Genomic DNA, 24851 nt, shown 5'->3' on the forward strand with positions numbered 1-24851 from the left:
GTCCTATGGATAGATTCTCCCACCTGAGCTGTGGATCTCTGCAGCTCCTTCAGAGTTACCTTGGGCCTCTTGACTGCTTCTCTGATTAATAATCTCCTTGCCCGGCCTGTCAGTTTAGTTGGACGGCCATGTCTTGGTAGGTTTGCAGTTGTGCCATACTCTTTCCATTTTCGACTGATGGATTGTACAGTGCTTCGTGAGATGTTTAAGGCTTGGGATATTGATTTCTAACCTAACCCTGCTTTAAACTTCTCCACAACTTTATCCCTGACCTGTCTGGTGTGTTCTTTGGTCTTCATGGTGCTGTTTTTTCACTAATGTTCTCTGACAAATCTTTACAGAACAGCTGTATTTATACTCAGATTAAATTAAACACAGGTAGACTTTATTTACTAATTAGGTGACATCTGAAGGCAATATGTTCTACTGGATTTTAGTTAGAGGTATCAGAGTAAAGGGGGCTGAATATAAATGCACCCCATTCTTTTCAGATATTTATTTGTAAAAAATGTTTGGACAACATTTATCATTTTCTTTCCACTTCACAATTATGTGCCACTTTGTGCTGGTCTATCACATAACATATTTTTTTTGTTTGTGGTTGTAACATGTCAAAATGTGGAAAAGTTCAGTGAGTATGAATACTTTTGCAAGGCACTGTATGTATTTGTTATTAATTTAACAGAGCATGTAGTCACCTTTAAAGCGACATTAAAAGGTAAACATTAGAGTTCTGGCAGTTCCTCAGTTATATTTAGGATACAGTAGGTTGTCCACTCCCATTATTGGTATCAGATTCTCAGATCTGGTCAGTCAAAGAGACAGATCTGACCGCTAGTCTGTAGTTCCTCTGTTCACCAAGAGATGTCGCTGTGTAGAACACCAAACGTATTCAAAGTAACGTGTTCACAGTCCTGTAGGTGAAGTGGAGGGCAAAAACAAAACACACGAACAAATTACAAATGATATGAATGATAACTGGTATGAATGAATATTGAATATAGGAAAGTGTTTTTTTTTCTGCAAATAAATTTTGGATAGATGTTGCATCCTTACTGGTAGAGAGAACCACTCAACACATCAAGGATTCCACCTAAAAAACAAACATTTCAAAAATATAATCCAAACAAACTAAAAGTAAAATACATAGTACTGAAAAAAGAATTTGGATCAGCGTAATCTAAGTATACAATGACATTTTTCAAAATGTTGATCAAGTGGTGTGTGCATCTATTCATAGGAGTATCCTACCTGGCTGGCAGACTGTCTCACAGATCACAGGACAAATGTAGCAGTAGGAACAACCCTGTGGAAGGAGAAATTAAAAGTAAGAGGGTGGTTGATGCTTATGTGTAACATGTTCATGGACTTTTTTTAGGTTACAATTAGGTGTATTTGTTTATTAATAAAGATTTTGATAATATTAAGAAGTAACACTTACTTCACAGTGATGGCAATGTGCGGACGTGTCTCCTTCCTCACAGGGACATTTGTCACAGGTATCGCAGTGCTGATAGGAAAGAGAGAGCCAGACACAGATAGAGTAGTAAGTTACACCTCTGCTCTTTACTGGGGATATTTAGGAAGGGATCACACCAGATCTATCCTTCAGCAAGTTCATGGGTCATGCAAGTGGGTTTTGGCTCGTGCTAAAAATATATTAACGCCACATGCACATGCATGATCATGGTGACATGTCTTGATGGGGTTTTTTTTATGATTGTTGAGTTTGTTTGAAAAGCCTTAACATATGCTGTGGTAGACTTCATGGGTCCACATGGATCCGAAAAACTGAAGACCGGTTCCAAAATTCGACGACTTGGGTCGGGTTCAGTGTTAGTGGCCTTGGGTATCGGGGAAATTTAAATAAATTAGCTTTTTCCGAATGGACTTCTAAATCGGCACGGAAAAAGAGCGGTTAGCCAGTGAGAACCATTCGGCCTGGCATTGGAAAAGCTTTTTCTTCTTGGTTCAGTTTGCTTTCACATGGCAACCTGTCAAAGCATACCAAAATTTGTTAACACAAGTCACATGCAAGTGCAACTGTCCTCTTATTGGTCAGAGTTTCCTCTGCGTCATCCAGAAAAAAATAATTGACAAGTTCGCTCAATGAGCTTATTGTGGCTTTATTTGTAACTGTCAGGGCACGCAAACACTATACGAATGTATCCGTCATTCCTGCTGTTAAATTATACACTTCATTTGTATCACTGAAGCAAATTCAAAACTTTTTGTACAGAACTTTTTTCTCTGTTCTTGCGGAGTATGTTGAATCCCTTAACTGTGTCAGGAGGACACACACAAACACTACAGATTTTATAATGCAGGTAGAGCAGACATCAAGTGTTCATCGGGACAGCATTCTTGCATAGAGAAGTGCAATTACACAACATGTGTTCTCCCACACAGAATCAGACACAGCTGCTATTTATATTGCACATTTCCCATTATAAATTAAAATACCAGTTAGTCCGCTTGTTCGGATTGCTTTCACACCTCAAGCGAACCATCCCAGAGTTTCAGGCGGTCTCGGAGCGATTGTTTTGGTGCAGATCCAAATGTGATTGCCGTATTCACATATGCCTAAACTAACCGACCTAACCAAAGGGAGAAAAAGCACCAGGTTCCGAAACTCAGGTGTGAAAGCACACAGACTAGATGTTCCCTGGATTGTGGTGAACAATATCAATCGAAGTGAAAAATGAGGTGGCTTTAAACCAGACGTTTCAAATTATCTCGACAACTCTGAGGGCAAGTATTCTCAAGCTAACAGTTACTGGCCGGACAGTAATTTTATCGGTTCTATCTCAGGTCAGATTTTTCTTTTTCTTTTAAATTACTTCCGCACATTGTGTTCTGGTAAGAAGTGATTTGGGTTGGGTTCAGATTTTAGGGCCCCTAAAAGACATTTAGGCTATGGTATGTGTAAGTCAGGAAAAGTGTGGTTTACCTCACAGACTGAGCAAAGGCTACAGAAAGAGCCTGATCTATACTGTTCATCCTCAATGGAGATCACTTCTTCTGATTCTACGTTTTCCTCCTCAGCAGTTTCTACACAGGGAGAGATGAGGTTTAACAAAAGTCTTCATTAGTAATGCGTAAGACACCAGAGGTATACTCAACAGTAAAGTCAAAAATATTCCTTAAGTCTTGTTGTGTCCTGTAGATCAACTATAACTAATGAATAAGTACTTGATTCTTTAGTGGTGGAAGTGGTAACTCTCTTCATCAACCTACAAATCAGACTACTGATGCGTCTCAGTTCAGAGGTTGCATCCTTCGAAGGCCGATTGAGTCACTGCGACGTGACAAAGTCTATCTCAATTAGAAAGCTTCTTTAAATGCGGCCTCCGTTTCCCAGTGATCTGATACATCAGATGAATACTTCATAGCCTTTCTTTTTACACTTTTAAATGTAAGCATTGGCCTTCAACATACTCAAATATCAATTAAAAACAACAACAACAACAACAAACCTTAAAGTGATTCAGATGTTGATATATCTTACTAAGATGCTTTTGGAGGCCTTTATAGTTTATACTCTTTATTATATACAGAAACTAACTGTAGTGAACATAATTTGTTAAGGAGTTTGTGAACCCTGTTTTTTTCAGTATAAACATTACTGTCGCTCATCTACGGTAGCTGTCACATTTGCTAGGCAACAAGAACAATCCTTCATAGGCTAGACGGTCCCATACCAACGCTCAGTCCAACCTTAGAGTCCTTCAAAAGATGCAGCCAGTGTGGGTATTGGAACAGGCAGGCAGGTGTGTTGCAGCTAAACGGTCCAGTGTGTAATACTGACAACTAGTGGTTCACATGGATTTGTGGATGCAACTAAAAAAGCTGTATTATGCATGCCAGACAAGTTATACTTACATACATATTGTCAGAAGATCATAATGGTATCATTTCAAAGCTATTTCAAAACCTATTGCAAAGTTCAAATTCTCAAGCCACCAAACACTGTTGAACACAATCAAAAACTTGCTTTAGCTGGTGAGTAACTTTTTTCTAGATCTGCTGTACAACCAAAACAATCTCTGTAAAGCTGCTTTGAAACTATCTGTATTTTAATAAGCGCTATATAAAATAATGTGACAAAGTCCAAATTCAAAATACTGGAGAGAGGTTTCCCCATCCTCCTCAGACTCAAAGCTCCACGGGTTGCCAGATTGAGGGACATGCAACACAAGCAAGCACAATTGACAATGGAAGGTGAGGAGACTTACACACTGTTAGTGGATGAGTTGCTTTATCCGTGTTTTAATTTGAGATTTTTAGAAGGATGCCAGGCTTTTTAAGTCGTGTAGAATCAGCGATTTATGACCCAATTCGTTGGCTTTCATGGTTGCATTACGCTTTGTTTTCCAGCTGGCAGCCAGTGGTATTGAAATATTTTGGGTAAATTGGCAGTGGGCGGGATCACACAGACCAAAACAAAAACAGATATTCCAACACAACACATATTTCAAAGTAGAATAAGTGGCTGCAGCATTATTATTTAAGAAACACAATTGAACTTAGCTTGTCTCCTAAATATCTGCAAATCTATGGTATTTGTATGCTTTAACGCTGCCTTCACGTGCTATGGGAATTACCCTAAATATAAGAGTTTCCGAGGTAAAACATGCACATGAACGCCCTTTTATGTCGTGTTTACCCCTGGGAAGTTTGGAAATAATTTTGATACCCAAGTTCCTCAGGTGGCCATGGTATAACGGTTAAAATGGCGGATGATGAATATTCTGCTGTGGCAGGTGTTTTATTTGTTTTTGATTTTCCGCAACAGTTTCATTGTCTTGACTTGAAGTTAAAGTACTTATTTACATAAATAATAATCATTTGAAGCTTACTGTGCATTTTAAACACATCGAAAATCGCATGTAGTTGACCATCATTCCAGAATAGTGAGCAAGCTGACTAAGATAGTGTGGTAAAAGTAGCTATAGCCTACAATAGGATGTATGGCTGAAAACTATGACCATTTTTGTCTTTAAGCAGCCTTAGTTTGTCTACATTATGCCTTTATTGTGAATGTGATTATAAACGATATGCTTTCGTGTTGTGCTAGTGTTTGCCAGTGATTCTATGATTTTCTGGGACCGGGAAATTGCTTTAATGGTAAATAACATTTTAACAAAATACACAAAAGTATGAACCTGGCATCTCCATTCTTTCTGACAACAAAGCACCTGAACACAACAAGCTCGTAATTACGACTTCTGAAGTGGGAAGTAGGAAACTTCCGATAGCGCGTGAAGGCAGCATAATACAATCAAAGAATGACATACAGCACCTTAAACTCTACAGATAAATGCCACTCTAAGCAGTGTTTGAATCTTTGGGATGTTTGCTAACAGAAAGAGGTATTTTGGCGTTTGAACAAGAATTAAGTGAAGAATGAAGCATAACCTTTTTATCTCCCATAACCAGACTGATCTCATGAAATGGCGAATGTATAATTATGCCAATTCGTATGCCATTTTATGAAGATGCATAATCGCTTTTTGGCGTGTTTATCAACGGCGTTAAAATGCGTACAGATATCGCCACTTGGCTTTAGAAAGTCATGATGTCATCATTGTCATGTTGCCGTTACTAATATAATCTTGACTCGTCCTTTCATTTCTCTGACCACTTGTTTCTTGAGTTGTCTATCACTCTCCCTTCATTACTGCTGATTAATGCAATTACTAGTTAATTCATTTAAGTATAAATCTCTCATCTCCTTCTACTCCGCCGGTTGTTTCTGCTGCCAAGGTCACTTTCTACTGAAACAGGATCATCAACACTCATGCATCAACACATGAATGACAGGATGTTTAACAACATCTCTCCAACTCCACTCTCTCACATCAATACATCTCTTACTACTGGCTACATTCCCACCGTGTTTCAGCAGTCTCCGGCACAACACTTAAACTTACAACTCCTGCCAACTTTTCTGCCACAAGCTCTTGAAAGACTTGAGTTCAGTCAACTCTCGGGTTTCCTGAAGAGAATTTGTGTCCCAAGTCATATCGGCTAATCACTGGTGCGCAAGGTTCAGCGTGTAGTGCACTCTTATTCTTTATATATACACAAACCAACTGAGTGAAATCCTAAAGACACATTGCTGATGGTGCCAGCTCTATCTGATTCTAACGTATCGACGCTATAATCTCACCTGCATGCCTTTAGGACATCTTGGCCTCTTTTTAGTTGAACCTTGCCAAGATAGATCTCAATCAGGCATCAGTTAACCATTACGTCATTATACAACTGGGTTCAACAACAACTCTAGCTTGTAGTCACCATTATTTCACAGTTTATTTATTTGATGAATTGCTTCCGATAATTCCTGCTCCTTTCATGGAAACTGCCAATTAATTATCTGCTAAAACTCCATGGACAGGGTCCGAAATGACATCGTCATGTATTTACTTTCCATTTTAAATGTCTGTGGAGACATTTCATCATTACAATGTCTATGATGTCATATGTGGTACCATTTGAAAGCTTAGAGTCTCTCCTTTCTGGAGATATGCATCACTTTGGCCTTTGTTTTGCACAAAGTAATGTATTTACACTAAATTATTCTAGTGCCATTTCCTCCTGGATTTGGCCTACCCAAATTGAAAAGCCTCCCATACACACATACAGTGGTCTAGGTTGTAATTGTTGGTGTCATTTCATCAGGAAACCCTTTAAAGTTACATAAAACACTGCTAAAAGTGATAAACATGTAAGTATATGTTGTCCAAGCTGTAATAACTCTACAAAAAAGTAGGGGCTTTTTGCTTTTTTTATATAAATTCATTTTTGAAAGTGTGTAACTCAGGCCCTGTGTGCTCTAGGACCCTGCAGACAGTTTGGGCTGTTTCCCGAATATATAATTAATTTAATGACACTGGGATATTGCATTTATATCACTGTATATGGTGGGTGGGAGGGGGTGATGGAGGGGGTAGGAGGGTCGGGGAGGGGGGGGGGCATTCCTTCAGACCCATTTAAATAAATATGTCATAAAACATGACACAGAAAAACTTATTTTTTCCACTATTTTCTGTAATTTAGTGGAAACAGCCCAAACTGTCTGCAGGGTCCTAGAGCACACAGGGCCTGAGTTACACACTCAGATGAACTAAAATGAATTTATTAAAAACATTTTTTTTTTTAAACACGGCTACTTTTTTTTTGGAGGGAGGGAGGGTATAACAGCTTAGACAACATACTTACATGTTTATCACTTTTAGCAGCGTTTTATGTAACTTTAAATGGTTTCCTGTAAAATGACACCAACATTTTGAACTTAGACCACTGTATGTGTGTATGGGAGGCTTTTCAGTTTTGGGTAGGCCAAATCCCAAAAAATGGTCTTGGAGTTTAAGTAGTTATTATGTTTGCTAATAAACATATACTCATTTGACTGTTGTTAGATTAATAAACAATATATCCAGTTGCTTTGTTCCATGTCAAATGGCAGCTAAAACTGAAATGTGTATTCTAACTTGACAACAGATCCTATGCTTCACCGGTGCTGTCATTCGATACCCTGTAACATATATGCCGCGTGTTAGGCTCATGTCAACAGCATTCAACCAGAAAGGACTTAAAGTGGTTGGAATATTTCAGCTGCTGTAGCTGTTCAGATTTAGTGAGCTATTTTAGGGCTGATGTGACTTCACAGACTAACTGAAGGGTATCCACAGGACTTTAGACAGCCAACAATGGCTCTGTTCCAAAACCCATGCCTACGTAGCAGCATAACCCTTATAAACATTTTTGATAAAAAAAAGAAAGAAAAAAAAATTCCAAGGCCTCTAAACTATCAACCTGATCAAACCTGCTGAAACGCCGGTTGTACATAATCAACAATGTGCCTTCTGTCATCTGACTGATAGTTCTTAAAGGGACAGTTCACCCAAAAATTAAAATTATCTCATCATTTTCTCCCTCAAGTTGTTCCAAACTTCTTCCAAAAATTTTACACAAATTCTGCTGAACACAAAAGAAGATATTTTGAAGAATATGTAACCAGATAGTTGATGGACCTCTGCATTAACTTCCATAGTATTTTTTCCCCCCTTTTGGAAATCAATGCACGGGTCCATCAACGGTTTAGTTCCCCACATTCTTCAAAATATCTTCTTTTGTATTGAGAAAAAGAAACACATTTAATCAAGTTTGGAACAACTCGAGGGTGAGTAAATGATGTATCAAACTATCAAATAGGCACATGTATTTTTGAGGAACATGTATTTGTTCATCTCTTCATCATGGTATTGCATTATACGTTTTGTATAATCTAATTAAGATTATTAAAACCCTCTAATTAAAACTACAGCGCTTTCAATTTAAATCATCTTACTAAGACACAGAATTGCCAGAGACAGACTGTTACAACTGATATTTATATGCCTTTTAAGTATTCTGATATACCATTATAAAGATTGAATTGATTTAGATTAAAAGCTATCAGAATGAAATCTTTTTTGCTTTTTACAGTCATACTAGGCCTATATAAGCCCAGTCAAATATAAGACTGATCAAATATTCTGATTTCTAGATTTATTTAAAAATATATATATATTATTAATTACTTCCCATTACTAATATATCATGTTTTACAGGGTATAGGCCAAGACTTTATAGGCTATATAGAAAGACGATGCATGTGTATTAATATGAATGGGGGTAAATGCAATCTGCAATATGTCAACAAGTCTTCTCAAGAAAAAAGCCAATCCCCGATTGGTAAAGTCAAACGGCCACTGCAGCTGCCGTTATGTAGCCCCGTCGCTTTTCAACGCTACGCTCATTGTCTTTTATAATAATAAGTATTTTGACTTCCCGTTTGGTTTTCCACAGCGATATTACATATTTATGAATTAACTGCTCATTTTTAAATCTTCCCAGTATACTGACAATTATCAAGACAGCTGTTTTAAATACAATGCTCAGGATAACTTTCGCTAACTCTACAATAAGTAAATCCATTTCACCAACTAGGTTTTTCTTCCACAGTGATTCCATAGAAATTGTAAGACTGGAAAAAAATAGCAAACGCCTAAATGTCTAATCAAGAAACAAGGACACTAAAAAAACATCGGAACTTCACGCACCATTCGAGACGCAAGTCTGACCTCAGTATCAGCTAATCTACATCTGTCTCTGTTGACCCCCCTCTCGCCCCAATTACTACGCCCTCTCATGCTGAGATCACTGAAAATACACCCAAAAACTCAATATTACTATGTCAGTCCTCACGATACTATACAGTATGTGTTTAAGATCATTGGAAAATGCGACTGGTACAAATATCTCAACTCCACAGAAGTAAACCAGAACATAATAAAGGTTAAGAGTTTAGAGATATCTTGCCTTAGTATGGTGGGTGTGGAAGTCTATAGGACTTGATTAATCAAATGTTTCCATTTGAAAGAGTTTTTTTATCTTGGTCTGGGTATTTAAAGGAATGTTGCAAAGAGATCGGGGCTTGATACTGTACTCAGGTCAGCCCGTAATGCTGGACGTCTCAAGATAACCCAGCATTATGTAATCTTTAGAAGTCAGGTATATATTTCATTCTTTACTTCAGAGTAGTTGATGTTAAATATGGATTACCTTTGAATTGATTATGTAATTGGCATTATAAATTGACCTGACTGTTAATAAATTGTTACACTTTGATTTATTCTGACTTGCTCTGGAATTATTCAGGTTATTATAATTTCAACAAAGGGTTAAATGGAATAATTAAATGTGTGGTTAAACTATTAAAAATAAATGACCAAATAAACAATTGGCACTCTTACCTAAATTTGAAATTATGATTCAATGAAGTCAGATACAAAGGAATTGGAATAAAATCCCTTTTCCCAACTGAAAAGACCAAACGCGCAGTGACCTTCACCCACCAATCATTAGCCTCCATTGGGACGATTTGGGCGGCCTTACAATTTATACAGTGCTTTTGCAAAAACGGAAGTTCAAAGACAGTTTTCTAAAGATGGTTGCGCACACATCTCCCGACACGGCTTGCAAACAGCTAGACTTTTATTATGAAAGGACAGTTCCCAGCGCCATTTTTTTCGGCTTTTTTGGTAATGCTAGTAATGCTGCTGTTTATCATGCCAGATACATCTGTGTGTGTTTAAAATAATGTTTTGATGTTACTCTTTGTGTTCGCTCAGCGGTTGCTGTGACACTTGCACACTGCTAGTAAAGCGTTTCTTCCAAATATAACCGGAAACCGAGAGTAACGCAGATATGAGGCAAATGACAGGCGACTTCCTCAGGCGTCCCGGCTCATTGGTTGAAATGGCAATTTTCTCACAATAGTTGGAAAGATTTTGGATATTTAAACAACTGAACAAAATATATAACACTGGCCTGGTGGTTTTTGGATATTTTACTGCAAAAATAATACATAGTGCATATTTAATGGTAAACTGTATTGAAGTTTACCATTTGATTCAACTCACTGATTAAACCTCAATTGAGAGTTGAATCTGAGAAGAGTGCTAATTGTATGAGTATGACACAAAGCTGCTGCCTATGCAAAGAGTTGAAAATCAGTCACTTGTGAGGTTCAGTTTTAGTTAAGATGTGGCCTTGGAAGGATCCTCAACAGGAACCAGTGATTAAAGTGATGTGCAGAAAAATTGCTTGTGTAAGAGCTCTGTAAAGGCAAATTCAGTAGTTACCTTCAGCATCATCCTCAACTAGAGTCTCTTCATCTCCAGCCTCCTCGTTATCGTCCTCATCTGCCTCTTCCTCTGCTGTCTGTTGTGCAGATTTCTCATCATCTACTAATCCTTCTACATCTACGTCAGTCTGCTCATCCTCCTCTTTTTCTGCTACTTCTGCATATTCCTCCTCTTCATCTGCTGCTTCCACCTCTTCATCTTCCTCTGCTGCTGCTTGCTCATCTTCTAGTCCCTCTCCATTATCTTCCTCTGCTTCTTCTTGTTCATCTTCTACTCCTCCTGTCTCATCATCTTCGTCATCTTCTCCCATCTCATCTTCTACTCCTTCTCTCTCATCTTCCTCTGCTTCTTGTTCATCTTCTACTCCTCCTGTCTCATCATCTTCGTCATCTTCTCCCATCTCATCTTCTACTCCTTCTCTCTCATCTTCCTCTGCTTCTTGTTCATCTTCTACTCCTCCTGTCTCATCATCTTCGTCATCTTCTCCTGTCTCATCTTCTACTCCTTCTTTCTCATCTTCCTCTGCTTCATCTTCAACTCCTCCTGTCCCATCATCGTCATCATCATCATCATCTACTCTCTCATCTTCCTCTGCTGCTTCTAGTTCATCTACTCCTCCGGTCTCATTGTCGTCCTCTGCAGCTTCTTGTTCATCATCTACTTCTTCCATCTCATTATCATCTTCCTCTTCGTCTGCTCCTTCCTCCACTTCAGCCTCGTCTGCATCTTCCTCCTCCATTATCTCTGCTTCTGGTGATGCCTCTTCCTCATCTCCTACTGTGTCTCCACCTTCCTCATTATCAGCCACCTCCTCGTTCTCACCTCCAGTAAGCTCCAGACCTCCGAGCTCCTTGGCTTCCTCGCTTTTCAGCCTTTCTTCGGCCTGCGCAGAATCCCTGAACGCTCCGGTGCATAGCAGAGCTACGATAAGCCCAAACAGCCAGCTGCGTGAAACTGCCATCTTGCCGTCACTCCCTCACACAAATGAAACAGAAAAAAAAACCAGACAGTCCAGTCTATAAGAATGTGTTTGTATCCACCCTAGATTCCAAGTCTTGACAGGTCCAGAATTCAAAATCACATAGAGGGACACCCTTCAAACCTACTTGAAGCTGCAGTCGCCGGATCCGCCAGAGTGAATTCGAGTGACAGAGAGGGGGCAGGTCTCTGTTGTGTGGTCACATGTACACTCACACCATTCTCTGAATGGTGTAGCACAGAGGAACATACCGAGATGATTGACAGGGCCACATGCACGAGACACACTTCTGATGCCCTTTATTACATCTTTTGTCTATGTGAATGTGCGAGAGAAAGCGAGATAAATAAAAGGATGATTACGTGGAGGCACAAATCAACTTTAGGACCAAATACACACAATTGAGTAAAGCCAGACCCATTGTGACCCTCCTAAGGCCTGACTGCATGAGACTGGTGGGTGGAGTGCTATATAAAGAGGCTCTCAATAGCAGCAGTACACTGCATGATCTGACCTTCAATAGATCACTCAGCTGCTGAAACTCCATCCCTCCCTCACTCGCTGTCTTTCCCTATACCAGGTCCTTTTCTAAAAGGTCACCTCTGTACTCTATACTTTTTCTTAACCACACCTTAGACTTTTATATCTGCTCTCTACATTTATATAGAAATTGTAGTTACTTAGAAGATTTCCACAACTAAAAGCCAACAAGTGGAGTTTCCCACAGGTTCCTAGCAGACCATTTCATTTTTTTAACTCACGTCTTTGGGCCAGATTTACTAAACAAGGCAAATTAGAGTGAGACTGCAAAGTGTAGAATTTCAGAAAAAATATTAATAGTGGTTTAGCAAACAATATGTTGAGGTTACATCATCTGGCATTCCAAATAAATGAACATGAATGGAGAAAAATCTCTTCCTTCTACCAAAATAGTTTTCTTCCTCTGCAACTGCCGCAGGCCCCATACCTGTCAAGTATGCCAATTTGGCCGGGAAAGTCCCGTATTTTACCATTCTTCTAAATATCCCGTAATTATTAAAAAATGATAATACAGGAGAAAAAAGAAAAAAAACATTTCCAATCTGAGGCCGTTGTCGCGAGGTTAGTGTGTGAGGTCAGATGATATGGAATGACCTTTCTCTCAATAAAACAGAACAAAACTTTTTCAGAAATTATCAAAAATATTCCACTACTAAAGAAGAAAAACACATTGAAAATGAAAAAAAAATGAACTCAGTCGGACAAATTAACAGGACATTCAGTATGCTTCATTCTTTGTTAATGTTTTTCAAAGATTTGTTTTTGCAAATCGTGGATTGTGAATGCATTGCCAAAGATTTCGCTTACGTTTCTGTTTTTTGTTTACTTTTTTGACACAAACCTCTCGTGGGGGCGGGCTTACCAGTTAACAGTGATCTACTCTGATTGGATAAAGAGCTTTTGATGGTCCTCTCTGACCTGCTCATATTGTAATGATCTCGTGGTGCTTTGTATTAGTTCGTTGTAAAGACGAGCTCTCAGGAGCGACATGGAGCGGTGGCAGCTTCATCTTCATCATCTTCTTCACCCACTTGTTCTTCAAGGCAGCAATACGTTTGTGTTATTGAAGTAACCAATAATATCGATAAAAGTTGTATCCAGGTACAGTGTGCATCAGTTCATTGCAGGTTATTGATATACATAGGCGTAATTTGAAGGTGGGACATGTCCCCACCACTTTTTAAAACATTGAAACATCTTGCACAGATGAACCTAACTAACAAAACATCTCTGGTTAAGAGAGGACCAGTCCATCAAAAGCTCTTTATCCAATCAGAGTAGATCACTGTTAAGCCCGCAAGAGGTTTGTGTCAAAAAACACGTGAGAAACGTAAGCGAAATCTTTGGCAATGCATTTCCAATCCATGATTTGCGAAAACGAATCTTTGAAAAACATTAACAAAGAATGAAGCATACTGAAACTACCCTGTTACATTTGAGCGACTGAGTTCATTTTTATTTCATTTTCAATGTGTTTTTCTTCTTTTGTAATGGCATATTTTGATAGTTTCTGAATTAGTTTCTTTTAGTTTTATTGAGACAAAGGTAATTCCGTAACATGACGAGTGACAACGCGAAAAAAACAACAACAAAAAACAGAGACGGATGATGGAGGCAAGACAGGAAGGCAGTCCTGCCAAAAAAACAAAACCCTCGTGACAATACCGTGATCAATGGGACAGCAAATCTAATTTTTAATTTAGTAATTTATTTAGTATTTATAATGACAATGTAAAGAACAAAAGTAATTGCTCACTACATGCTCTGCTCTTAACTAAATAACTTCAGTACCTTTAATAAGGATTGATCTATATATAATTCATAACTTATGCAGTGCAAACTGATAACAATTTATGTTATTTGCAACTTGTTGTTGTTGTTATACAGGTAGGAAGAGCACAGGTACAGAAGAAATGTATTATTATGGGTTTATGTGAGGATTTATTCATTGGATTTGGTGCTGGTAAACAACGCACGAGAGAATAAAAATATTGATGATTCTGAATATGAAAATACAGAATTATTTTAGATAAATATTACTGCACTCAGTTACTGACTAGATATATTTAAGATAATTTAGGCCATTTTTTACTGGTAAGATAAGTCATTTGGCATTATCAGGACCAACAGATATTCCACATAGCATTTTTACACATTACATTCAACATTAAATATAGTAGTTTAATGTAATACTGACACAAACGCTGTAAAATTGAATTTCTTTTCACATAGTTATTCCACATGAACCAAATGTGGGCCAGATCTGGGCTGTCTGGGGCATGTGCTAAATTGGTTAAGACGTTTAAATAAAGGTGCAAATACCATTAAATTGACTTACACAAACCTTAATGAGTAAGTTAATGATGTTGCAGAATGTATTTAAATACTTTCCTCCCGTTGTTGTTTTTTTATCTGAAAGGTAAACTCCAACAACTGCATAAGCTTCACCACAAAAATAACCATCCACACCTTTTTCACCGCTAATTTTCATCTATTTAATCATGGTTTTTTTTTTTTTTTTGGCCCATGGTCTGTTAGTTCTGGAGCCAGCTATTTTCTAATGTGCTCTTAAGAGTAGACCCCAAAAAACTTCAGCAGTAAATAATCAAAAGCATCATGAAATGGAAAAATCTAAATGTCTGTAATATATTTACACATGAGTTTATTCTAAAAAAATAAAAATAAAAAGTTTTCCACCCTTCTGAAACACCAGGATTTGAAATGACTTATTTGATGACACCTGTCCATTAAATCACAAATTTATTTCTATTTGTAAAATTTAATAGCAATTCCAGAGTTCTTAGATCAGTTTTATAAATTTAAACATTTTTAATTACACAACTGCATAAAAATAAGTTACAATAAATTGTCTCTTATTGGCCTGAACCCTCCATAAAACCCACAAAACGGGCACTACAAATTGATAAAAGAACAACTCATACTATATACAGACACTTTAATAGTCTTTAGATGATTTGTAGGTCACATTGAATAGATTACACTTTCATGAAAATGTAAAGGGGTGTAAATTTGTAAATTTAAGTCCAGAGAGTACACTGAGATTCTTTTGGCTGGTTTTAATTTGTTTTGGAGGGATGAGGAGAAGTGTAGAGAACACAGTGAAGGATCTCTGTTGCCCCTGAAATCCGAGAAGCTTGGACACATAATCTATTTCTCTCATCTCTTTCTGCTGAGGTTGCCAAAACATTACAATCCCTTAAATAGTTACGCTTACAATCCTTTAAATAGTTATTAGGTATTATAGGAATGTATTTTAAAATGTAGAGTAATAAAAATACAACAGGCAAATACAATATCATCAAAAAGAAGAACTATTAACTCTTTCCCTGCCATTAATAGAATGTTCCTGCTTTTTGTATTTTCACTGTTATAGAGGAGGGGAAAAGAGTTAATAAAAGGCCATCACAAAATGTAACTATATAAATATTAAAAATAAAAATAAAAACATACAAAATCCAACATTGTTACAGCATGCAATTACATTTAAGCTTACGGAAAAGTAAAAAAAAAAAATTGTCTAAAATGTAAACATTCACCGTTTCATGTTTGAGTGTGAAAATCGCTTCATTTTAGAAGTTTTATTTGTTTGGTTTGTCAAATAAAGTCAACATGAGTCTTATTTGATTTACTGTAACATTATTTGCCAAGATTACATAAATCAATAAATGTAAAGTGTTCAGGTTTTTTTTTTTTTTTTGCTGTTTTTCGCTACCAATTAGGCGTAAAGTTGTACATGCAGAAGTTATTTTATGCTTGTTTGATCGAACTGCAGATTTTCAGCTTTTCTGTTGCTTTCTTCTTAATAATGTTACAGCTCTATAAAATCTGATTCTATGAATACAATAAGCTTGACCTTTAAAAAATAACTACATTTACTGACAATATTTACTGAAAATTATTATTTGATTAATCTATGAATGTAACATGTCATTACTGATTTTTCAGTGTACGGTAAGTTCAAGGACATCCTGTGCCCTGTTCTCTTACTCCAGTCCTTCCCACAATCACACTGAAAATGAGGACAGGTCATTTGGGAGTACTAAAGTCGAAAGAGCAGGATGAACCGTGAAAAGGCCAGGATGACCAGGTTAAAAATGGAAACCAGAACAATGAAACAAGGGTAGTTTTCTGAAATGTCATCACCCTCCTTTGAGTGTCTCTCTGCGGCTTCTTGCTGCACGTGTCCGTGAGAGTGAGTGACCGAAGACGAATACAGAAGAGAAGGCTCTTTTTCATTTCTCAAGGGGGGCTGAAACAACAACTGGTGACAAAAAGATGAAACGTAATAATATCAGTACATGCTGGAAATGAAAATATCTTCTAATTGTCACGCAATGGCAAATACATCCACTAAAGCTGTGGTTCTCAACTGGTTTGAGTGGACCAAAAAAGAATAAGTCGGAGACACGACATCAGTAACATTGTTCATTAAAAGCTGACAATGTATTTATGCTGCTATCCTAACTATGCATGACTTCTTACAGTTGTGTTTAACACGTTGCATACATTTCCAGACAGAAGTGTATGGCATTTCATCAGCATTGCCACCAGCTGTATTATTTAATGTTAAAGGCATGAGAGTTTAAATGTTTGACAAATAGGACTTTAAGACTTATTAGTATTATAACTGTAAAATAAAATAAAAAATGGTGTTATTATTATTATTATTTTTTTTTTAAATATACAACAGTAATATCTTTTTTTATAATTAGAGTTAAAACTAATAACATTTCAAAATCACAATAATAAAATGTATAACAATATATAATGTATATATTAGTATACACACAGAAATGTATTATATTTTTTATTAGAGTTAAAACTACTACTAATAATAATAACAGTTGTAATCACAATCACAAACCAAAATCGCAGCATGCATGTTTTAATATATAATGAATATTAATGTAAATCTTTTTTTAAATAATTTAATAATTAAAAATAATCCAAATAAAACAATTTAGGTACTAAAAAAAATGTAACCATATTTTATCTTTATACTTTAAGTACCCTAAGAGACATTTTAAGTCTAAATTGTTTGACTAACCAAAAAGCTTGGGAGCCCCTGATTTAAATAATAATTTATAATTTTTTTACATGCTATCCTTGGCGTTATTATATTTGGATTGTGGCCTACCACTTGAGAAGCACTGTTAAATGCATGTACTGGGACACAAGCAAGAGTACCTTTGCGTGTAGGGTGTGCTTTAGTGCCCTTCGCTGTACTGCCTTGAGACAGAGCCTCCATAATCCACTGAAGAGAAGATGTACAGAACTCCATCTGCATATAGGAGAGTATTCCTCTTTAAACAACAGCTTGACAGTCTATATACAGTGCAATACAGAAATCACATCAGGTGTCTTTACCTCTGATTCTAGTGTTCGCAGTCTGCGGTGAACATCTCTGACCTCGCCAACCTGCTTGAGGACACCATCCACCCTGAAACATGCACAAAACATCAACACTCCACACTAATCTGAGGAAAAATAACACTTACAAACACATCTTCCTGCTAAAAAAGGTAGTAGCGACAGATGTTTTCTTCCATATTGAGTCAAAAAAATTATAATTTTAAAAAAGGAAAAGGATAAAAAAATGGAAGGCTGAGACTTGGTTTTATTTTCATCAGTTGTTGACTGGATATTAAGAGATGTTAAGTGTTGGCCTGACGTGGTCATACTCAATTCTAGTCAGAATATGAGTCTGATATTGCTTCATTGGGCTGTGATAATGGGGCCTGCTTCAACCGAACAAGAAAAGATTTTAATTGGAAAGACCTACAACCAATCAGAGCAACGAAGCAACGCATAACGTTAGTTGTCAAAAGTTAACAAGTGTTGCCAAGTCTGAGGTTTTACCCGAGGGTTGTTTTCCATGTCCACGGGTTAAAGTGAAGCGACCTCAATTATGTGATATATAGACCAAGGAATGCGAATTTTAGCAGGCACATTTTACCCTCCAAACTGCATTTTTTTCCCAGAGAACAACCCCAAAAAGCTATTGTTTTGGGCTAGTAGTCAGCAGGTTCTGTTGTAAGAACTTGGCAACCCTGTCTACAGGCACTCTGAAATAAACGCTCTTTGCCGGTGTTGTGAAAAAAATAATTTAAAGGGGGGGTGAAACACTCAGTTTCAGTCAGTGTCATGTCAATCTTGAGTACCTATAGAGTAGCATTGCATCCTGCATATCTCCGAAAAGTCTTTATTTTTTTTATAATTATATAAGAAAGATGCGCTGTTCCGAGTCTTTCCGAAAAAAGCCGAGCGGGTGGGGGCGTGTCGTGTGAGCGGAGCTAAATAATGACGTGTGCACGCCGCTGCTATTGTGTTGAGTGCGTCGAGTGCGTCGTAAAGCTGTCATCCCTAACAGCGGGGAAAAAACTTTATTCAAAATAAAAATATGGCTTTTAATCAGATACAGCCATACATCTATGATCCGGAATCAGACCCAGAGGCTGCAGTTGAACAGGAGCAGCAGCAAAAACGACTAGAGCAGGACGTCTCTATGTGGTACGATATACACTAACTATATAATATGCTTAGCGGCTTGTGTTATTTACATATTTATACTTGAATTATATCGTCGTATTTTTGTCTTTGAAGGTGTACATGTGGGAAGTGCAGTTGTGCACGTGTGTTTACGCGTGGTTTGTGTAGACAGGTTAAGTTAGTGTTTACATAGATAGACACGGAATAGTAGCGCATTTGAATGAAGAAGCGTGCTTATTTAGTTCAACATATTTCCCCCCTCTTTGTGTATTGTTGAGTGCTTTTACAATACACAAACATAAAGTTACACATATAGTGGCCAGCTAAACAAATGTACACGCACTACACATCGCATGCTCCATTGATCAATTTCTATATATAGTAATATATATAGTAACTATACGTGATCATGTTTGGGCTACTTGATGAGCATAGACACAGACATTTGAAGCAGTCTAACTCACCGCCCGCGGTTCTAACGTTGGGACTGCTCCATCCTTCAGCATTAGGCTATTGGAAAATCCGGCGTCATGCTGGGCCATGTTTATGAAACAGTCGGCACCGAAATGCAGCGAACAGATATAAACATTCGCGCAACTCAGTTGCTGATCCGGAAGAGCAAATTACATCCACTGTTGCCTTACCGCGGGGTTTTGGGGGAATCTGTGCAGGACTGTCTTGGTCTGGCAACCAAAAACGCACTTTTTGATGTCATTGTTAATTGTGCACATTACCTGTGCAGCGCAGCCTACGAGCCAGCGCTTTGATGGGCATAGCCTGTTGCTTTCGCTCTCTCTCTCTCTCTCTCTCTCTCTCACGCGCTTCCGGTAGAATTGTCCGTAAGGCCCATACAAGGAAATTCCGCCCCCACTAACGTCAATGGGGACGCATGATCCCAAAAAACTTGCCGAAACTTATGACTAACCGGAAGTAGTATTTTTGACAAAGAAATACTCCCATCAAACGTCCACCTTAACTTTTGAAACTTTGTCCATGTTTAGTATGGGATTCCATGTCTTTAACAGTGTAAAAAGATCAGTATGCATGAAACAGCATTTCACCCCCCCTTTAATGATAAACAGAGTACTTACCCACATGATCATTTCTGAGAGAAATAGTGAAGGCAAATACATATACGAATACGTTTTCCTTTTTAGATTAGAACAAATTCAGCCCAAGCGCCTTTGATGCCGTGCATGATTATGTTACTGTTGATCATCTGTCCATCATCGTCTAAAGCCCGCCCTGATGATTTCATTGGTTCAAACAGTTTCTGTTCAGGCATAATTACTCCTCTATGGATCAAGTCCAAACCGAACCACCCAAGCTCAAATGTTGTGGGCGGGGCTGAGTTCGGCTGGCATCCAGGCTAGTTGAGTGAGGGCGTGGCACTCAAAAGTGTATGCAGATGAGTGAGAACTTGCAGGGGCGGAGTTTAAGTGACAAGTCCTGCATACTAAAGAGAAATCTAACAGTATTACCGGAAGGTCCGGTTATGACATTTGATTAAACATTATGAGATCAAAACCTTCTTTTTGTATTTTTTTAAGAAATGTCCATTGCTTGATGTAATTTTGTGGGTGAATTCCAGTCGTTTTAATAGAAATATGTTTGATCAGAAAATTCACGCATTGGCATGGACCAACATAGTTATAAATATGGATATTTTTCCTTCAAAAATTCAACATTTTGTTTTAGAAGGCCTTTTTTTATCCTTTGGAGCCGAGTGGAATACTCTTATGATGGAGTACTACCATTATAAGGCTAGGAACAGCCAGGATATTAATATAACTGATTGCGTTTGGCTGAAAGAAGAAAGTCAACTAGGATGACTTGAACGCGAGTAAATAATGGGATAATTTTCATTTTTGCATAAACTAAGCCTTTAAGATCTATAACATGTTTGGAAAAAAAAATTTTATATCGTGCTAACTTTAAAAAGCTTTTTTCTTAATATTTCCTAGAGTAAAAGTAAATCATCTTTATTGATGTTTTCCACACCCTCTCTTTGTGAAAGACTTGTGAAAAGCTGTAAGTGTATGTCTGAATAACAGGAAAATGTTATTTTTCATGCAAAGTTTTACTCACTTAGCAGACATGCGTTTCAGCCTCTCAGAGTCGGTTCCTTTTTGTTTTTTGCTCTCGAAAGCCAGGAAGTTCTCCTTCTGCAAGGTCTCCCATTTCACCAGCTTGTTAGCCTCTCTACCCTTTAACTCAAGGGCTATTATAAAAGACAAATGCACACAAATATTATGTTACAATAATATTTCATCTTTAACAAATCTTCTATAATCATTGCGTGTTCACACTTGGCATGTTTAGTTTGATTATAATGCACTCTGGTGCAGTTGCTCTGTTAGTGCGGCTCATTTGAACACTGGTGAGCACCAAACAAGCAGACTGAGACCCCATGAAATCATCATGGCCTCAAATCATTTTTAATAACATTTCATGTGCAACAAATTCCGATCTGTGTTAGATGTGAGTAAAAAATCAGTTTGTTTTTTTTCCGGTGTAGATGCAGCCATTTTCAAATGGCCATATGCTCACGAAGGCGGCATTTATCTGATTAAAAAACATTATTTCACTGCACCTTCTTGCAGTAGATCTTAGTTGTAAAGGAATTCCTGCCATTATTTTGATGCAAAATATACAACATAACAGACATTTTTTGTATCTTTAGGTCTGAACTTAAAAATTACAGTACCAGGACTAAATGTATCATTCTCCTTTTTGGTCCAGACCAAAAGAACCAAGTGTGAACACACCTAATATACCAAATTTACCAACGTTTAATATAACTTACCAAAATGTTGGATTTTGGTGGATGGGACTTTGCGTAATTTTCGTTTGATAAAGAGGTTGATGTGGGATAGGATGATGAAGGGTGGAGCGAGATTTGGACGAGAATGATACTCCACTATCAGATTATACCGCTGGAACTTCCAGTACGTGTCACTGCGCTCCTGAACCTTAGAGAAGGTATAGCTGCACAAACAGACACAAGGAGAAGAGAAATACATGGATGGATGGATGATTTGATGGCTACATACACAGATGGATGGAGGAACAGAAAAAGAATACCTGAATGTGGCGATGAGCAGGTTTACAAGTAGGATGTTGGTGACCAGTAGGAAGATGACCAGCAGGATGACCACGAGCCAGTTGTGGCTGTTGTCTCTACACGGCTCTTTCCCTTCATTAATCAATGTCAGATTATCTGTGCACTCTCTATCCCAATTCTTGCCAGCTTAACACAAACAAAAACACACAAATCAGTGGATGCGAACAGAATGTTGTAAAATGTTATTGTCAAGTGAAGTGTAAATCAGAAATGAGCATACTGTCTATTTCTTCCACAGGAATCTGTCCAAATATGTGCAAATATGGTCTGTATAATACTCGACGAAACGCTCTATCAGGACTTGGATCGTATGCGTACAGTAGAGCCTGATTGGCCACTCCGTACGCGCTCAGCCACACCGCCAGAAAGAATAAGAAGAAGAATGCATCCTTTATCTGTGGTTCAAAAACATTCATAGAAAATAGAAAGAAGAGTAATTTAATGGATATAATCAAGGGCTTGACAATAACACCCAGCAAATGTGGGTGGATCTTAGCAGTGGCGAGTAACACAGTCACTCCTACTAGCCACTTTGGTGGGTTAAATTGTATACATTATATACATTTATGAATTGTAGTCTTTTAAAAAGGCATCTGAAATAATAAACTAAATGCATTGTAATGTTGTCCGAAATATGATTTTTTTGATACATATCAATACTGAAATGCTTGCAATACCCATGTTCTGCAGAACAGATACACAATACCAGCTGCTCTTTCTCTCCCTCTCATCTCTCCGACAGCGAGTTACACACAAACCTGTCTCTCCTCTCATTCGTATCATTTGCTCCGGATTAATTGTTGCTGTTACAGGGCTTGACTTTTGACGTTTTACTGATCATTTTACTCATTCCCACAGATTTTGTGCCCGCAACCAAAGTGCACGCACATTTCGCTGCTTAATGTGCTTAAACAGTAGCCTAGAAATCTGTGAGTGTCATTCAGCAACTCTCAATACACTTCCGAGCTGTAAACACCAAACTCTGGTCAGGCCAATCACATCGTGTATAGAGTCAGTGGGCGGGGCTTAACATAATGAAGGCCGAGGCTTGCGTGCTTCTAGTAAACACAGAGACTGGCGAACGGCGGTCTTTCGAATCAGCTTTGACTGCGACTCTGGAAGACTTGGAGTTAAGCTTTTCTCTGAGAAAAGAACGCAACTAAAGTCATTCTTAAAAAGGAAAGATGTGTTTGGAGTTTTGCCGACCGGATACGGCGAATGTTTAATCTTTCAACTAGCTCCGCTTCACCTTCGTTGCTCTGGTTGGTTGTAGCGCTGTCCTATCGCGTGCAGAGGGAGTTTGAAAGACAACCGTTTATCCCGCCCCTTGGATTGAGCTGTCAATGGTGAGTTTCCAGACCAAACATCTTGATGTGGGTCTGGCTTGGCAGTGAATGTGTTAAACTTGTTGAGAAAGAAAAGGCACGTGTAACAGAATAATGGATCCGTGCTTTAGGTCTTAAAAAGACAGCTGTCATATGCTAGTAATATTCATGCTAATAAGCAATGAGTTAATAGTGAATGTGTGTACCCTAATATAAATGTTACCAAAAAAAGTTAACCGAGCGGTAAAGTTTTAAAAGCCTTAATCATTCTTCTCTTTAGGCAGAACCAGTGTTGGACTTGAGAGAGGGTTCAAATTGAAAGCTTAGAACTTTGACATTTTTCTGTTTGTCTCACCATTTTTACAAGTATGATTATTTTGGGACCCAGCTGTCTGTGTACTGCGAAAATGTGAATGAGTCGGAGTGTGAAGACCATGTAGTCAATACACAGTATACCACGTCCCATGTTGTACGACCAACTGAACATCCTGAGACAGACACAAAGGTACACATATACAGATGATTACACAAAAATGTAGTAGAATGCACACAGTTATGATGAATATTTAGTAAATGATAAATGCTAAATTGTTTAACCTGCTACTAGAACCTGCAATACTTGAAATACTTATAAAAATAAACAAAATCGTTTGCTGCTTTATACTTTTTGTGCAAACTTGCGGGAATGTCAGAGGTCATTACCTGCAGCACAAACCAGCTATGAAGAGGGAGATGGCAAGAATATCGAACTTATTCCACACATCCTGAGCATACAGCATCAGACTCTGACCAAATGTCTTACTGCCTGCAATGAATGCCTGGGAATGAAAGAAAGCCGAAAGTGGAACAAATGGATGGATTAATCATTACAGTCAACAGAAAAACCCTCTTTCTTATTTTTTTTTTGTATCACTTGCAGTGTTGGGGAAAGTGCGTTACAATATACCCTAAAAAAGTAACTAAGTTACTTTTTATGGAAAGTAATGCATTGTTAATTTTGTGTAAGTTTTCCCCCCTGAGCTATGTTCGCTTGTTTATAAATAAAAATAATAATAATAATTCTGGCAAATGTAATGGTCCTTTCACACCAGAAGTGAAATGAATAAGGAAATGCAAATTCACGTCTGTACAGTAGAGGCCATTTCTGTGCTTCCATTCTGGATTGCAGGAGAAGAAAGTTCAACAATCTTGCTTCAGCAATAAAAGCTAAAAACAATGAAACACAAATGTAATGTTTAACTAAAGTCATTTTTGCTTATTCGTAAAGACATTGGTTAATAAAGTGAGATTAAATACATTAAAGTGGGTTTCATTTAAGTGGCTTTTATAAACATGCTGTAGAAAAAAAAACATTACTGATGTGCATCTTGAGACAAAACAATAGAACTGACATATTTTAAGATAAGGCAGTGAAACAAAGAGGCTCAAACATGCATTTTAGTCTGGGATAAGACTTAAAAGGTTAGTTCACCCAAAAATGAAAATGACCCCATGATTTACTCCCCCCTCATGCCATCCTAGATGTGTACATTCTTCTTACAGATGAACACAATCAGAGTTTTAATAAAAAAATTAAATAAAAAATGTCCTGGCTCTTCCAAGAATTATAATGGTAATGAATGGGGGGCGAGATTTTGAAGCCCAAAAAAGTGCATCCATCAGGGGTTACTCTTTTT

General features: G+C 37.7%; 2 protein-coding genes across 2 annotated transcripts in view; both read right to left on the minus strand.

Annotated features, from left to right (window-relative positions):
- Nucleotides 1-630: 630 nt before the first annotated feature.
- LOC137055799 (sodium/potassium/calcium exchanger 1) lies at nucleotides 631-11837 on the minus strand. The gene is made up of 6 exons (XM_067429702.1): nucleotides 10695-11837; nucleotides 2951-3051; nucleotides 1442-1510; nucleotides 1252-1306; nucleotides 1057-1093; nucleotides 631-914 (listed from the first exon to the last, which is right to left on the minus strand). Exons 1-6 carry the CDS (start codon nucleotides 11656-11658, stop codon nucleotides 893-895), a joined length of 1248 nt encoding a protein of 415 aa, XP_067285803.1. The 5' UTR covers nucleotides 11659-11837; the 3' UTR covers nucleotides 631-892.
- A 3175-nt stretch (nucleotides 11838-15012) lies between these two features.
- Nucleotides 15013-24851, minus strand: part of LOC137056067 (transient receptor potential cation channel subfamily M member 4-like) — a 29868-nt gene continuing 20029 nt past the window's right edge. Inside the window, exons 20-28 of the mRNA XM_067430020.1 lie at nucleotides 23878-23993; nucleotides 23531-23663; nucleotides 22071-22245; nucleotides 21811-21976; nucleotides 21533-21714; nucleotides 20815-20947; nucleotides 17605-17677; nucleotides 17425-17518; nucleotides 15013-16498 (exon numbers count right to left, since the gene is read on the minus strand). Of these exons, the coding sequence (XP_067286121.1) occupies nucleotides 16470-16498; nucleotides 17425-17518; nucleotides 17605-17677; nucleotides 20815-20947; nucleotides 21533-21714; nucleotides 21811-21976; nucleotides 22071-22245; nucleotides 23531-23663; nucleotides 23878-23993 (1101 nt within the window). The 3' untranslated portion in view covers nucleotides 15013-16469. The remainder of the gene's footprint in view (nucleotides 16499-17424; nucleotides 17519-17604; nucleotides 17678-20814; nucleotides 20948-21532; nucleotides 21715-21810; nucleotides 21977-22070; nucleotides 22246-23530; nucleotides 23664-23877; nucleotides 23994-24851) is intronic.

Source organism: Pseudorasbora parva, chromosome 21, assembly GCF_024679245.1.
Source record: "Pseudorasbora parva isolate DD20220531a chromosome 21, ASM2467924v1, whole genome shotgun sequence".
Lineage (NCBI taxonomy): Eukaryota > Metazoa > Chordata > Actinopteri > Cypriniformes > Gobionidae > Pseudorasbora > Pseudorasbora parva.

Excerpts from the sequence above, each read along its gene's own strand:
- LOC137055799 (XM_067429702.1), bottom strand. The coding sequence starts at position 11,658 with ATGGCAGTTTCACGCAGCTGGCTGTTTGGGCTTATCGTAGCTCTGCTA. Across the intron at positions 1,511-2,950 it reads GCCTTTGCTCAGTCTGTGAG|CACTGCGATACCTGTGACAA; the intron begins GTAAACCACACT and ends CTTTCCTATCAG. Across the intron at positions 1,307-1,441 it reads CACATTGCCATCACTGTGAA|GGTTGTTCCTACTGCTACAT; the intron begins GTAAGTGTTACT and ends CTCCTTCCACAG.